General features: G+C 40.9%; 1 protein-coding gene across 3 annotated transcripts in view; it reads left to right on the top strand.

The window, feature by feature from the left end:
• Positions 1 to 16,469, top strand: part of ANO4 (anoctamin 4) — a 250,595-nt gene that overhangs the window by 93,516 nt on the left and 140,610 nt on the right. For all 3 annotated transcript variants that reach the window (XM_063447227.1, XM_063447226.1, XM_063447228.1), the window contains 2 exons: positions 5,630 to 5,830; positions 11,085 to 11,221. In XM_063447227.1, the coding sequence (XP_063303297.1) occupies positions 5,630 to 5,830; positions 11,085 to 11,221 (338 nt within the window). The remainder of the gene's footprint in view (positions 1 to 5,629; positions 5,831 to 11,084; positions 11,222 to 16,469) is intronic.

Below are 16,469 nucleotides of genomic sequence, written 5' to 3'. Positions count from 1 at the left end.
TCTTAGCCTTACACACAAGTACAATAGTAAAAAAGATAGGAGGAAAGGTTGCGCCAAAACAATATTCATATACTATGTATGAGCAACACAAAAAGCTATTACAACAGAATAAAATATGAGTTAACTGATTACTATAACAAAAATGGTAAATATGTAAAAAGAAAAATTCAGGGTAGAAATATAGACTTGCCAGAAGAAATGACTATGGAATTCTTCAGAGAATATTCTTCCGCCAGGGGATCAAGGTCAGAAGAAGTCTTGTAATTCATATATAAAAAAACATAGAGAGACTAATAGTGTAATATATCCCAGAATTTTGTATATATTAAAAGGTCTATATGGTCCTACTCACGGTTTTTAGAGCTATGACCAGCTCTAGTATGAATAGCATACAGTGCTACAATCCCCACTTATAGGATACGTTGATAGTTGTTTCAATGTTGTGAAGACCATAAAATGATAAAAGGAACAATAATAGTGGTCACTGTTTTAAAAACTCCAGGAGTGGGGGGGCGTGGCCAGCGACTGAATCAAGCGGACGTCTCTATGCAGAGCTCCGCTCGTAAATATAAACAAAACGAGCAAAACCACGAGAAAAAAAATAGAGAATCCATCTGAAACAAATATCACCCCCAAGCAGAGACAATGGGGAAGAAACACAAAAAGAATCAGGGCATGGTTAGACAGCCCGATATAATTCTATCCTTTGCACCCCCCCAAAGACCCAAGATGACGCCTGAGGCCTGCTACGCATCCGAAGCCTCGGCTGAGGAGGAGGAATCATTACCCTCACCCCAATCGGAAGCCCGATCCAACACACCGGACTCCGAGACCGATGGGACCCCAGCCACAAAGGGGGATATCAAGAGGCTACTGGTTGAGTTGCAGCAAATCTGGAGAGAGGACCTACAAAAGGTCCAAACAGAGGTGGAGGATGTGCGCCGCGCAGTCCACGGCCTAGAAATGCGAGAAACCCCCGGGGACAACAAGCTTTGTATTGCGGAGCAGAATCTGCAGGAACTTGTGACACAGGTACAAGACCTGAGGTGCACAGTGACCACCATGGAGGCAAGGCACAGAAGGAAAAACCTGCGCCTCAGAGGAGTACCTGAAACTGTAAAAGACACACAGCTCCTGACCTATGACCATGGGCACTATAAACGCAAAAGACAGCACACTGGTCACCGCAGCATTTAGGGTGCGCAAATCAGCAGCAGCACCCAAAGAAGCACCCAGAGACATTATTATTGCCACAAGAGACATCTCCGTGAGGGCCGTCATAATGACCCGGTCAAGGGAACTGGGAACGGTGCTTCATGAAGGACACAGAGTGGCAGTATATCCAGACACACCGTTCTCAGCCCTGATTGAAAAAAAGAAAGCTGGCACTCAGAGCCAGGAAATTGAAAGACGCCAACATAAAGTACCGATGGGGTATGGAAGGATCCCTCACCACAGTCATCGAAGGTGAGAGCCACACACTTACATCAAAGGGAGACCCTGACAGCTTCCTGATACTTATTGGCCTGGGGAAACAGCAACAACCAGAGAGAGACCCCAACGTCCAAAGATACAGGGGCAGAAACTGAGAACTCTACCTACAACAGACGCAGACAGGACAGGACACCAGGCAATACAATTAAGAGACTAACCCCGGCATCCAGACGTGATGAGCCAAACTTTCACAAATAGAGTGATGCATATAGACAGACTGGGCTGCAGAGATCTGGAAAACATTTAGACAGCCACTGGACTAAGTCGACGGGCAGAGACCACACAGTGCGCAGTGTCTCTGTGCTAATGTGTTCTTCAGTGTTACTTGATGTTTTCATACTAATGTTTGAGCACCTGCTAATGGATGTATCTGTGCATATACACTACATATTACAGTTATTGATGTCATTCACAAAATTTCAATAAAACTTAAATTTAAAAAAAACAAAAAACTCCAGGAGTGTAGGAATATTTAAGTTGGTACTCACATTTGATTGAGCAGGCAAACTGCTCAATGAATAACGCTTGAGTGGTTTCATCCCCACCTAAGATTCTTTAGAGTAGTTCTCACTGGCACAGAATAAAAACGAATGCCAGGCAGTAGAGATGTAAAAATATAAAATAATAATAAAAGAGTAAAATGGCACACTCTCAGTATAAAAGTAGCCAAAATACCTTTATTAACAATATTAAAAATATCCACAGCGCTTTTCACCTTTAAGGCTTTATGGTTTTAAGGTTTTAGAGAGAGGCCTTTTTTTTTTCATCCAAGAGCAATGGATGCTCTGGAGGGGCATCATACTAACATACTCATTAGGTGGGATGGAGGAGGGCCATGCTTGTCATTGGTGATGACATAAAATGCCCATTTCTGGTTCAGCCCCTCCTATTGGGCCGCTCTGCCTTTAACTACCATGGCTGAATTCTTGTCCCAGTCTGGCACTGACAGTGTGTGTAAGTGACTGAATGGTGAGTTGGGGGTTATATGATAATGTATCAGTGACTGGGAAGTGGGAAGAGAGGTGAAGATGGAGGGTGACAGTATGAATAATGAGTGGGTGCAATATATCTCTTATTCTTTTTTTAACTCACCATTCAGTTGAATTGTAGATGTAGCATTTTGTGCTGTGCTGGTGGATCTTATGCTGTGTCCCCAGTAGTGGCTGAAGCTAGTAGCTAGAGGTCCATACCTGCACTTTCCTTATCTGTGCGGTGTTACTGTAGGTAACTCTTAGTGTTTAGGAACCTATCACATGAAGCAGTGAGGAGCAGTTACATGTGAGAGACAAGGGTGCTACAAGCAGCTTGCTATGAGGCAGGAACCTAAAAATGTTACTTAAGGCAGCCACCCTACATGTTCACAGTGTTCTAAAGCAGCTCCCATTTGCGGCTTTTAAGCAATGGACAGCTGCAATAACAAACAGTAGACTCTTGCAAGAAACATGTTTGTTGGTGGTGAGATGGGTGATGTCCATTGGAACAGAAGACACTATGAGTAATGAGGGGCTATATATATATATATATAAATATAAAGAGTAATTCCGGGGCAAATTTCTTAATGGGAAGTAGTGACGGTGGAATCCAATAAATATCCCTGCTAATTGTTCCACATTTAGTATTTTGACATATTATTACACATATTATTTTACTATGTGTACTATTTCACACATAGTCCTCTTGACAACCAAGATGTTCCTCTTTTGTTAATTGAACTACTACTACTTATGAATTGGCATTAACATGCTTATTCCCCGACTTTGATTTAATACTTAACAAAAAAGAATAATGAAAAACATAAGAATAAAAAATTAAACATTTATAATTCCTGTATTTTCACATTTACAAATCAAACCTGTCTTCAGTCACCAGACCACAAAACAGGAAATATTATTTCATTTTGTCATTTTCCAGCTTGTATTCACGATTATTTCTCTACACTTCTCCACAATTCCTCAGTTAGTAAATACCGTTTATTAAGAGATATTGAACAATTTTAAATAGAAGACAACCATGCTTTTTGGAAATAGAACCTCTAAATGTTTCTGTTATTTATTTATGAAATTCTAAAATGGATTTTCTGCATTAATAAAGTCATGTTGAATGAAAGTTTTCCTTTCCCATTTTCTCCTCTTGTTCAATTCATTAGATAATCTCCCTGCTAATATTTATATTCCGGCAGTTTGGTTAAGAGTCATTTATCTTGTGTTGATGCTTCAGGGCTCAGTTTATAAAAGTACCTCAACACTCAGCCGTTTTGGAAATGGAAAATTATGTGTGACTTTGTCTCGTGGAGTTTTCACTTATCATTTCAAAAAATAACATTTATTACAAGAAGCAAAGGACAGAAAGTTTAGAGAAAATACAATTAATGTTACTGTTAACAACAGCAGGTTAATTCTTAGCTTTTGTTGATATTTCAAGTTTGTGCATAATATTAGGTTTTATTTTGTAAATATTAAAACAAAAAAAAATATTAATTAGCATCCAACATGATATAACCATTTATTTTCTCAGTATATTGTTAAAGAAACACCGCAGAGTAAGGAAGACAAATGCCTTGCCCTCCTATATATAGCAGCACCTTTTTTCCAGTCTGCTGCTAGCTCTGCCCCTGATCTGCCTGCTTGGCTGACATCATCAGAATTGGTGTGAGCCAATCAAATGCTTTCCCATAGGAACAGTTCTGCATTGTGGGGTACTGTCCCAGTAAATTTAGATTCCAGTGACTTGTTCCACATTTAAAAATCTCCTGGCAGATTTCAAAGTGCAAGAGAGGACTGGGCACTAGAACCATGCATGGAATAATTTAGCAGTGTTCTCTGCCTGGTCTACTGCAGAGGGCAGGCTGCCAGTCAGCCTAGACACCCTTTTTAGGGTGGACTCGCTCCCTTTGCTATGATGGTATGCCCTTTGACAGGCAGACTCACCATGTCTGACCTCCAACAAGCCTTCTAGATCCCTTCTATCTTTTGCCCACCTCACTCTAAGGAAGTGGGCAGGAAATGTTGGTAAGTATGTCCAGCAGTGCTAAACACACCTCTAGTGACTGTCTTCATTAGAGTCATTAGAGGGTACATCCACTGCAGTAACAGAATCTCGTTTTTTCAGTCAATGTTTCTCATACGGAGAATTAAGTTGGAAGAGCCCAGCATTTAGCTTGCAAGCGCTTCTCACCCCCACTGCTTCTCTACGAGAAGCATTGGATCTGTCTTGAAGACGGAATACGTCAGCATGCTTGCTAACGAAGGAGGCAGAGCGGGTAGCTGCAACAACAGTGTCTCAGAGCTCTAAACAAAGAAAGTAGAATATATCAAAGTTACATTGTGGAACGGAAATGGGGATTGTCGTAAGTCACCGTAATGGAAGGGAGTTTATAGAAATTAAATGAAAACATTTTTGGGGACTGTAAATTCTCTTTATGACACAGTCAACCAAGCTATATACATGCACAGTATTTATTTTGTCTTTTGCCATAAAGTAACACTGGGGAGGTAAGTATTGTCTTCAATGTGGGAGTTTTACCAATGCAACTGTCAGGCACATGTGCACAAATAAAGAATTCCCCCGAAATCACAGAAAATCACAAAAGTTCTAATTTTCTGCTAATGGAGGTTTGTTCTAAGACAGGGAGAGATTTATAAAGGCAAAATAAATGCTTTTTATGTTGCAATGTACTAAATTTAGAGATACATTCTACTGGTTTCATCGGGGATTGGACTTTATTTAGCACTTTGCTCCAGAATAGCACCTGCTTTTGCCTTGATTATTCTCTCCCCATGTTGACTTTGCCTCATTCTTTTTACAGTTTTTCCAAATGTAATGTAACATGTCGCGTGGAAACAATAGTACAATGTTTTACAAAGGCAACATTTCTGCAATCTCAAGAATTTTACCAGATCAATGCTTTCTGCCTTAAATTTGTAATTTGGTTTTCAATTCACTTTTAATTGGAGTTTCGCGAATAAACTCCTTAGATTTACCAGATCTGGCCTACTGCAGATGTGTGTATGTTTGTTTGTATATAAATATATATATATATATTATTATTATTATTATTATTATTTTATATAACAATCAAATATTAGTAATACTAGGCATTTAGCTTTGATTTTAATTTTTAGTTTTTTTGCTCCAGGAATAAGCATATCCATTCATGGGTCTAACAACCAGCTACAAATTCATCAGAGGAAAAGCGTGGCAAACCATTCTTTTGCTAACGATCAGCTTGTAGTCCGACGCTCCTCGCTTCCTCCGCTCCGAAGGGGAATAAGAATGGAGTCATCCTCTGCTGGGAAATGTGCCCTGTCCAATGGGAAAACTGAAATTCACTACCCAGGTAACAAACCCATCCAGCAAGTCGAATACAATTCTATTCACGTGTATAAAAAAAAATAGTAACATTAAATAAATAAAAAAAATGTGTTAGTACTATATTTAGTGGGGTATGTCATCAATGTGATTTCAAGATTAGTGAGAGTTCCTAACAGCTTTATATAGCCATTTTAATTCAATCCTCGGCAAATAACAATATGTCTGGACAGGAGGCGAAAACACACAAACAGGGCAGTTCTATCAGACTATAGCTGCATTAATGATGGAGAGTGTTCCACTAATCTCATAAAACACACTAACCCCAGCTCTACACAAACATGTTTTGGGTGTTTTTTGGAGAAATTCTTAAACCACTTAAATGTTTGTGGTTTATTATTATATCTTCAAAACCCCTTAATTCCCATAGTCCATGCTTCACCATTTCATATCCGCTCTCATTTTATGTATCATTTATCTTTTGTGATATTTGTAGGCTAGGCTTATGGCCAATTGTTAGGGTAAGTGTTAATTGTAGGCCTAGGCTAGCAGGGATATTTACTAAAGTGAGGATTCCAGGTGAACTCAAAGTGAAAATTTAATCTAAGGTTCAAATAGTCGAACTGGAAAGATTCTCTAGGTCAGCTATCATTTCTGTTCAGCTACTCTGGCCTTAAATTAAAAATTCACTTTAAATTCTCACTTCAGTGAATAACCCTGTTAGTGTTAGGGCTAGCGGTAGGGCAAAGGTTTGAGGTTGTGTAAGGTTTAGGGTTAATTTTTATGTTAGGGTCCTTTATGTTAAAGACCAGTTTAGGTCTTTCATCTTTTGGTAGATAGCTCCCTGATACCATGGGAATTAGGGAGTTATCTACTAAGCGGCTGCAAGATGCAGCTGCGGTTTGGATCGGAATTTCATTAATTCTAATGTAATTCCGATCCGAACAAAGTCCTGAATTGCGTCCTAACAGGAATGGAGAAACTGTTCTCATTCTGTTAGGACGAAATTCGGTAGTTTCGCTGGAGTTCTGTCTAAGTGACAGGACGTTCGGGAATACTGACAGGAAGCATCGCAAGATTACGGAGGAAAGGTGAGAATTGTGGGAAAATTGCTCTGACCACCGGAAATGGAGCACACTTTGCTCCTCCACTGGTCAAAGCTGGTCAGGCATAGGAAACCGCCATAAGACATAGTAGTCCCTACTTTGTCTTTTGTGCACTGCAACATCCGTAGTTTACTCCCTAAACTGGATGCACTGCAAGCCTGGTGTTCCCATTACAAACCAAAAATCATTGTGCTCTCAGAATCTTGGTTAACAACTAAAATACCAGACACCGCCATTGCAATACAGGGGTATTCATGTTTTAGAAATGACAGAGCAAAGAGAGGAGGAGGCATTGTTATTTATGTTGACAATTCCATAAAGTTTATCCCTTTACAAAACCTTAGTCCTCCTGCCACCTTTGATTTCCTCTCTGGCACAATTGAGATCCCATGCAGTAATTCAATCACTGTTGCAGGAATCTACCGCCACCTAGCTCCCCTGTGCATACTCTTTCTGACATAGCCCATCTCCTTAGTGAAACCATTGCTCAAACCCCTAAAAGTGAACTGTTGGTCTTTGGAGATTTTAATATTGATTGGCTGAATCCTAAAAATAATAGTTCTTGCACGCTTTTTAAGACTTTGCAGCTAACGCAATTAATCTCCTCCCCAACTCGCATAAACATTAAAGCCTTAACCATACCCTGCTAGATTGGATTCTCTCCACTTCTCCTGATAGAATCCAGGAGGCCGGTGTTCTCCCAAACACTTTCAGTGATCACTGTTTAGTGTACTGTGTGCACAAAATAAAGGCTATTAAATCCTCTCCCAAGGTTAAAATAACTAGGTCCTTCAAAAAATGTAATATTGAATCCTTTCTAAAGGACATCAAGAACCTCCCATGGCACAGATTAAACATTATCCCGGATCTAGACTGTGCTGTTGAATTCTTTCAGTCTGAACTCCTACAAATTTGGAATCTGCATGCCCCGCTGCATAAGGTGAGGGTAAAAGGAGCACATATGAACTGGATCACAGCTGACCTCATCCAAATGTACCAGTTTCGGGATTCTTTGTGGTCAAAGTTTAAGCGTACTGGCTCTATGAATGATCACTGTGCGTATAGACAATGGCGAAATATATGCACAAAACAAACAAAATTGGCCAAGTCCCAATATTTCTATGACAATCTGAACAATAACATCTCAAACCCTAGAAACTTTTGGAAAGTCATAAATAAACTACAAACTCCCCCAATCCACTCCCAACCCTCCACTGTCAAAGTGGATAACCAAACCCTGCAACTTCCCTTAGATGTAGCAAATGCCTTTAACAATTATTTTGTCGGATGCTCTACTGCCCTGATTGCCAAGCTAATAAATGGCACGCATCCTGAAACTACAAATGTGGATCAGGTCTCACTAAATTTGCAAACGCCCAATATAGACAAGTTCACTTTTAGACCTGTACCTGTTAGTGTCATTGAAAAACATCTTAATAATCTCAAAATGAAAAACCAGTCCGGACCTGACCAAATCCCAGCAATGCTGTTGAAGCTCAGTGCACCGGCAATTGCTAAACCCGTCGCAACTCTAATTAATGAATCCTTGGTGTCTGGATACTTACCCAAACTTTGGAAGACTGCAAGAGTAGTGCCTATCCATAAAAGTGGTGACACTACCTTGGTTTCTAACTATCGCCCTATATCATTGCTCCCGGTATTGTCAAAAATCTTAGAAAAATTTGTCCATACGCAACTATGTGAGTATTACCAACAATCAAACTATCTGACCCCTGATCAATCGGGCTTTCGCCAGAATCACTCCACTACAACTGCCCTCTTAAAAGTTTGCAATGACATCCAAACTGGCATGGAACAAGGAGACCTAACTGGAGCTATTTTCCTTGATTTTGCTAAGGCCTTTGACACAGTAGACCACGACATTCTACTGCACAAACTCAAAAACTCAGGTATTGGTGATCATTCACTAAACTGGTTTCGATCGTATGTATCGGAACGCTCACAATATGTGTCCATTTCTGACAGCGACTCCCTCCCTCTCCCAGTCACGTGTGGTGTTCCCCAAGGTTCCATTCTCAGCCCCCTACTATTTTCATTATTTATAAATGATCTGCACATAGAAAACCTTGCATCTAAACTTTATCCAAAACTAGGTGCCCTGTACAGAAACAAATCCTGCCTAAGCCCTTCAGTAAAGGAAAAGATTGTACAGCAAATGCTGATGCCAATCATTGATTATGGGGATGTAGTATATGCATCTGCATCGCAATCCCACATTAATAAACTCAACACATTGTATAACTCGTTCTGCCGATTTGTGCTACAATGTAATTACAGGACCCACCATTGTGACATGCTAAAAGAACTAAACTGGCTGTCGCTGGAATCCAGACGCACCCTTCATCTTTCCAGCCTTGTGTTTAAGAGCTTTTCTGGAAAACTCCCACCCTACCTGAACGCAATGCTTTCCCCGGCTGTTCCCACTTCCTACAACCTCCGATCCAGTACCAACACTTTACTTAGTCTACCTCAATATAAAAAGAAAGCAGCCCGATCCTCCTTCTCCTACAGAGCACCGCATTTGTGGAACGACCTCCCGCACAAATTAAAATCTTCCCTAAGCTTAAAGTCCTTTAAGAGATCCTTCTCTACATACCTCAAAACAGAATGTACCTGTTATGGTTGATTATATATTTCTTACCTGTTCTATGTTAAATGTTGTATATATTGTATATTTTGTATTTTATTGTACACTAACTGTAACAATGCAATGATTTGTGGACCCAGGACATACTTGAAAACGAGAGAAATCTCAATGTATCTTTCCTGGTAAAATATTTTATAAATAAATAAATAAATTATGTTTTAAAGAAAACTAGATCAGACAGGATAAGTTCGGCATGACAGTGCCATACCACAGCAATTTGCAGCATGCACCCCTCGGTACATTTCTAATCTCCAGGGCTAAATTCTAACTCAACAATGGCTAAAATATATCTGTTTGTCTGTCTCTCTAGCTATATCTCTCTCTTTCTATCAGTACGTATAAAATATATTTTTAAAAGACTGCACAATTTACTAGCAAAATATTCTATCTGTTTTGGATATTATAATTGTTGGTCTTATTGAGAGCAGATTTCCACTTTTGTTGTAAATTGTATTGTCAGTGGTGGATCTAATCCAGAGAGGGCCCTGGTAAAAGGAATTTTTAGGCCTTCCTGTAGCGTAAGGGTGGTCAAAAGGTAGATCTTCAAGTGTCGAACAACTCCCATGATGCTTTGCCAGCTGGGGATTTACCATGTGCCCATTTATACAGGGCTGTATTTGTGAGCAGTGGCTGTGTGTTTGACTGTAAGCATGCTTTTGTATGGAGTAGTTATTTGTAAATGTAGATGTTTATTCATGTGTAATGTCGGAATTTGAATGCAGTTTGTGTTTGTATGCAGTGTTTTAATACAGGGGTCTATTTGTATGTAGTGGTAGTGTTAGTCTGCAGGTTTGTATTTGTATGTAATATTGCTGTTTGAAAACAATGGTCTGTTTGTGTGTGGTGTTGCTGTTTGATTGCAATTGTGTATTTGTATGTAGTACTGGTCTTTAGAATGCAGAGATGTGTAATGTTGGTGTTTGAATGATTACATTTGCACATATACACATACAATGCCACACACAGAAACACACACACACTTCCACACAAACACAGATACACATACTGACCCATATATGCTGCAACACACACACAGATACACATGCACACTAACACACACTTATAGATGTCCTAATTTCAATATAAGTCTCAAGAATGTCAATATAAGTCTCAAGTAGTTAAGACTTCCTATAACAATAGTATTTCCAAAAATATAGTGTATGCTGCAGAAAACAATGTAATTTACAGGTGATTCTCAATTGTTCTGATGGATGTTCAATTATTAAAAAATGGATTATCATCCATTTATGTATTATCTTGCCTTGCATATTATACGGTCTTCTTGTATAACATCAACTTGCATCATTTTTTCTTCCATAACAAATTGTCACGTCTTTGTCTTGAGGTATTGTACTTTGCATTCATCGATAAAAACTGTCAATTAAAAAAAAAAAAGAACGATAGAGAGCAAATGAGTTGCCAGATACATTATTTGGCATGGATAGGGCTAACATCTAAACAAACAGTTATTGCCAAACTACTCTGAGTGCAATTCTGTTTTCTTCTAGGAATTAAGGATATAAATATATTTTTTGATGACTTAGAGGCAGCAAACAGTCCTTCCAAAGATGATGACTCTTTGCTGCATGGTGGTAATTTGACGAGCATGTCCGATGAAGGGAGCAGGCTGGATGCTGAAGGAGAGGTAAGATTTTGTTAAATATGATGCTCATAATGAGGTCATTGACTTTGTATAACCCTTCTTGACCATGATTAACATCACTCTGTAAATCCAAATATTGTCCCAGTTTATCGAGCAGCAATTCTGGGTCACAGAGCTCTTTTCCTTGTTGATGTTATTTTGACCATATGGCGTTTGGTTTTGGAATTAGGACAGTATTTACATTACCTGTAAAAATATATAGCTCAGGTTATATATGGAATTTCTAAAAAAAAAAATGTGTTCTAAAAAAAAGCAAACAGTCACTGATGCACTCTCCCCCACCCCACCATCAAAAAAAGGAATGACAGCCCATATATCATCTATCAGTTGATTTAACCCCTTAAGGACCAAACTTCTGGAATAAAAGGGAATCATGACATGTCACACATGTCATGTGTCCTTAAGGGGTTAAAACTGGATGAAAAAAAATGCGCAAACGTAGTTGACATAACAGCACGGAATTTATAAGTTGCCTGTATCCTGTAGTCATTTTTACTTTGACTCTCTTTGGGAATCATGGGCTCCTCAATGCCTAACGTAGCTCTTTGTAGCATTTACTCTGTGAAAGTCATGATAAAGCCGGTTTAACATAAGAAGTTGGGGGGGGGGCTTGGCCAGCAGAGTAAGCGACCAGACGTGTCTGTGCAGAGCTCCTGCTGCAAAGACCGAGAAAACAGCCAAAAAAGCCACGAAAACGAGCAGAAACAGTACTATTTTGCAACCCTCACCTCCAACTTAATGATGGGACGTAAGCACCGCAAACTAGCCTGCACGGAGGACCTCCATCAGGCAGGTATCCGCAGGTCCTTCGATAGGCCGCGGCCTCATGCCCAGACCAAGATGGCCCCCAGCAGACCACGAGGCTCGAGTACCTCAGACGACTCGGAGGGGGAGGAAGATGCGGTGGCCCCGCAGACAAACAGCGGCATACACCAAAAGGCGGACTCAGACACTGACACATCCCCATCCACCAAAGGGGACATTAAACGCCTGCTTCTGGACCTGTGGACGGTCTGGAAAGCCGACCTTGCGGGGATACAAACAGAGATCGGCACCCTGACTCAACGATTAGATAAGGTTGAATCCCGAGAGGGTGACCGAGATGGCCGACTAGCGGAGACCCAAACACAAGTGACCACCATGTCGCTACAGATTGAGAGACTCTCAAAAACGGTCGCCTCCCTGGAGGCCAGACACCGCAAACGGAACATCAGGCTCCGAGGAATACCGGAGTCAGTGAACCCCGAAGCCCTGATGGACTTTGTTACTAAGGTGGCTGGAACATTGGGGGTACGGGCAGACAAGGGATAGAGCCTTTGATATCGGTGTTTCGGGTCCGGAAGGCCCCCACCGCCCCGGCGGACGCTCCACGAGACGCCATTGTGGTCACACGGGACACCTCCATCAAGACGGTCCTCCTATCTCGCTCCAGAAACCAGGCCGCTGTGACCGTAGAGAATCATCAAATAAAGCTATTCGACGACTTACCTTTTACGGTGCTGGCAGAAAGGCGCAGATTCCAACCGATCACCAGGGCCCTGAGAGACCAAGGCATCCGATACAGATGGGGAGCGTCTGGAACACTGGTGGTGCCCCACGGAGAATCGGTGCTGGCCCTCTCGGCGGGAGAAGATCCCACTAGGCTCCTCCACACGCTAGGGTTGCCAGCAATAACGCCACACCCTAGGAGTACAGCGGATCCCGGCCAGACCGGAGCTCCCTCAAGCAGCGCCCAAGACCCTCCATAGACGGACAGCAGAGAACTGTTCAGACTACCAACTATGTGGTATTAAACCCATTAACCACAAGTAATAACTACATAAACACTCGAGACTGTATGTTCACAATATATTAGCGCTAAGACGACATAAATGTACATAATTAGTTGAGTATTCATACCAATGCAGTTGTGCAATTGGGGGTATTGCTTATATTTACACTTCTTGCTGGGTACCCATTCAGAGGCATCGTGCCCTTCTATTGCCACGTCCCTGTCTCAATGGATACATTCAAGGGAATTAATGTTTAACCCACTCACCCCTTTGCCCCCACACGCCAAAATGACACAGCCTAACACTGGGAAGCATTTGCCATAGAGAGTGCTACTAATGACGAGTTATACCGCATACTCTGGGGGGCATAAAAGTAAAGGCATCCTCTTAACTATGTCCCTGCATATTTGGCCCCTAAGCAAAGTGCCGACACCAAAGGGGATGCTGCCAACTAAACATATTTACTGGCGCTGATACTGATAAATGTTTAGCAGTATACTCCAACCGCACTGCCTCAGAGTCTCTAGAAATACCGTGGCACTAGGGCTTAATATACAGAGCTACCCAGTCCAATTGAAGTGGCAAGGGCAGAGTCATCTTATACTAAGACGTTGTCTAACATACCCTAGAGGTTAACTCTAACATGATGGCTGGCTGATAAAGAAGAAATCAAATTTCAGGGCGCCTGAGGTTATTAGCGAGATACCCATAGTCGCCACAATAGCTGACGTATAAGCCCTCTGGGATCGTATCTCCTGTTGATTTTCTGGTATTTGGCACCTGCATAGTCCCACAGGCCAAGTTCAGGTTTTTCTCTCTATTTTAGCTTATTTTATTTAACATGTTGTGGGGGGCAGAGGTCCTTGTATAGCTTTTACTTTCCTGTTACCTGCTAACATGGCAAAGAGAATTCAATGGGCATCAATTAATTTTAGAGACCTCAGTTGTAATACATTAACCTGAATAGTAATAGACATAATGTTTTCTAAATTGAAATGTTTCTGGAGATAGGCTCCTAACATGTCACAAGGGAGGCACCTCACCGTATAGCAATGCTGGCAGGACCTGGGTGGCCGTTTTATAATTTGTACAGTTCACTATGCATTCATAATTTTGGTGAGGTCACTGCAAATCCTAATATGTCCGAAGAATACTTTAGCGTTCACATGCATTATTGTGTTCCAATGGGTCTAGAAAGAACCTTTTTTCAGGTTATAATTTCTCTGTACTCTCTTTAGTTCTTAAGGAAGACTGTTATTTTTACTTGATTGAAAACTTAACCATTTTGCCCACTTAAGTAATTGTCACAGCAAGGAAAATGTGGATAAACCAGCTACCTCTGCTGGTCATTCAGGGGGTCCGAGCCACAGTCTTAGTGATAGGATATACATGCGTACGCAGCATCCTTAGATATCTTTCCATTCTCAGGCAAGATGCCAGATTGTACAAACTTAATTATATACATCTTACTGACTTGAGTTGAATTAATGCATTTGATACTAAAAAGCAGACCTAGCCATATAGAAGAGACGATCTTCGTTCACCTGATGGGCTCTATAAATGTAATACCATATAAATACACCATTGTCGCAACGAGAACAGATAAACTAGAATCTAACACCATAATTTGTTTACCTTCCATGTCTGCAACGTTAATATTGTTTTGTTATATTTTTTCTTTTTTTTTTTTATACATACCACTTTAAAAAAAAAGGGCACTGTATTTCTCATACCATGTTACTCTATGTTACTGAATGAATGGTTGGCTGCAGCTATTGTGGCGCAGCACGCCAGACTGTAATTCCATGCAAAAACAAAAATAAAGAATTAAAAAAATAAAACATAGGAAGTTAAAGGGACACTCCAGGCCCCTAAAGCACTTCAGCATGCTGAAGTACTTTATGTGTGAATATTGTGTCCTTTTTTTTTAAATAGAAATTGCCACTTTTATAAATTATCCTTGTTGCACCCCCTGGCTCTCAGTCAGACATCCAGTCTTGTTACTTCCTATTACAGGCATACCCCCCTTTACATACACTCGTGAGTACAGACATACCCGCGAATGTACTGAAAGGTGCCTCGCGAGTACAGACATTCCCGCACCTCTTCTGTTTGCAAGTGAACAGTAAATGGAAGGTTCTATTCTCGCCCGGAGCAGCTCAGTTCAGTCTCATTGGGGCAAGAACCTTTCACACCTTCTGACATGGCATAGGTTAATCACCTCAAATGTATAATGCCTAATCCTAGCTGAACATATATATTTTTTTTTTCTGCCCTACATTGTCCATATTCTGCAATCGACTGCCATCCAGTGAAAGGGTTTACCCTGCCATTTTCTATAACTATGCTTAGTAGCTTAGCTGCATTAGCCACAATTCTGAGGATTCAACGTTAAACCATAAGTGCTTAAAGTGATGTAGAGGTGTTTCTAAACAATGTGTGCAACTAAGCTGCTAACAAATACAAATTGGCACTGGATTGGCAGAAAATGGCCCAGTGGGCAGGTTTATTTTACTTTTCCTCCCAGTTTAAGGTTGTCAGATGAGTAAAACGTTAAAGATAAATGGTACAATCTGGAATGAGATTTGTTTTTTTTTTTGAATTCTTTATTTTTGCGTGCAAGTGATTAACAATGTTGTTATCTAAGCCACAACAGCTCAGGTTCTCGGTTTCCAACATACAATAACATATGGCAAATATGACAGTGCACATTTTTTAGGAATTATAATACGAACTTTTCAATGCTATAATACAGTGGGGTTTTCACAGGCTTGTAAATCGCTAGCTAAGGCTATAATATAGTGTTACATTTACACCTAGGCTATAACAAGTGTATTTGGTATGATCAACCGGGGATGCAACGTACAGGATATTGCTTATTGCATGTGTCTGAGGATTTTAAAACAATAGGTTAAACAGTTCGTCGCATTATAGTGTGCGTATAATCGGTTAGCTCTGTTTAAATGCTCGGTGATGTTGCGCCTGTGGTAAGTGCCTGCAGGGTCTACAAGAGCGTCGAGTCTGAGGGCTAGTGGGGAGCGTGTGGGAATGGTATCTTCGTGAGTGTACTCTGGTCTGAAGGAGTGTGTATTTGCACGTATTGTGCTCGTGTTTATTGTTTCCTGGTGTGCTCGTCTAAACATAGGCTATCAGAAGCCTTTAATAGAGTGTCATCGTTTTGTGTGCCAGGTTGTGAGGTAAGGCGCTATGTCCCGCTAGTTAGCGTTTATGGGAGAAGCCGTTGGGGTCTGAAATGCTCCGAATCGACTCTCCCTTCAGTTTACTCACAGTGTACGGTTCCTGAGGCTGTGTGTAGGCTGTGCTGGCTATGCGTTATATACGGGGCACTGTTGCTTGCCTCAAAGACAAAGAATAGCCTGTAGACCACCCGCTGTAACTTAGGGTTAGTAATCAATCAGGTAAACAATCAATTGCTCGTGCGATGCACGGTAGTGGGG

The sequence above is a fragment of the Pelobates fuscus genome, chromosome 3 (genome assembly GCF_036172605.1).
Source record: "Pelobates fuscus isolate aPelFus1 chromosome 3, aPelFus1.pri, whole genome shotgun sequence".
Lineage (NCBI taxonomy): Eukaryota > Metazoa > Chordata > Amphibia > Anura > Pelobatidae > Pelobates > Pelobates fuscus.
This window is presented reverse-complemented; position numbering and strand designations above follow the sequence as displayed.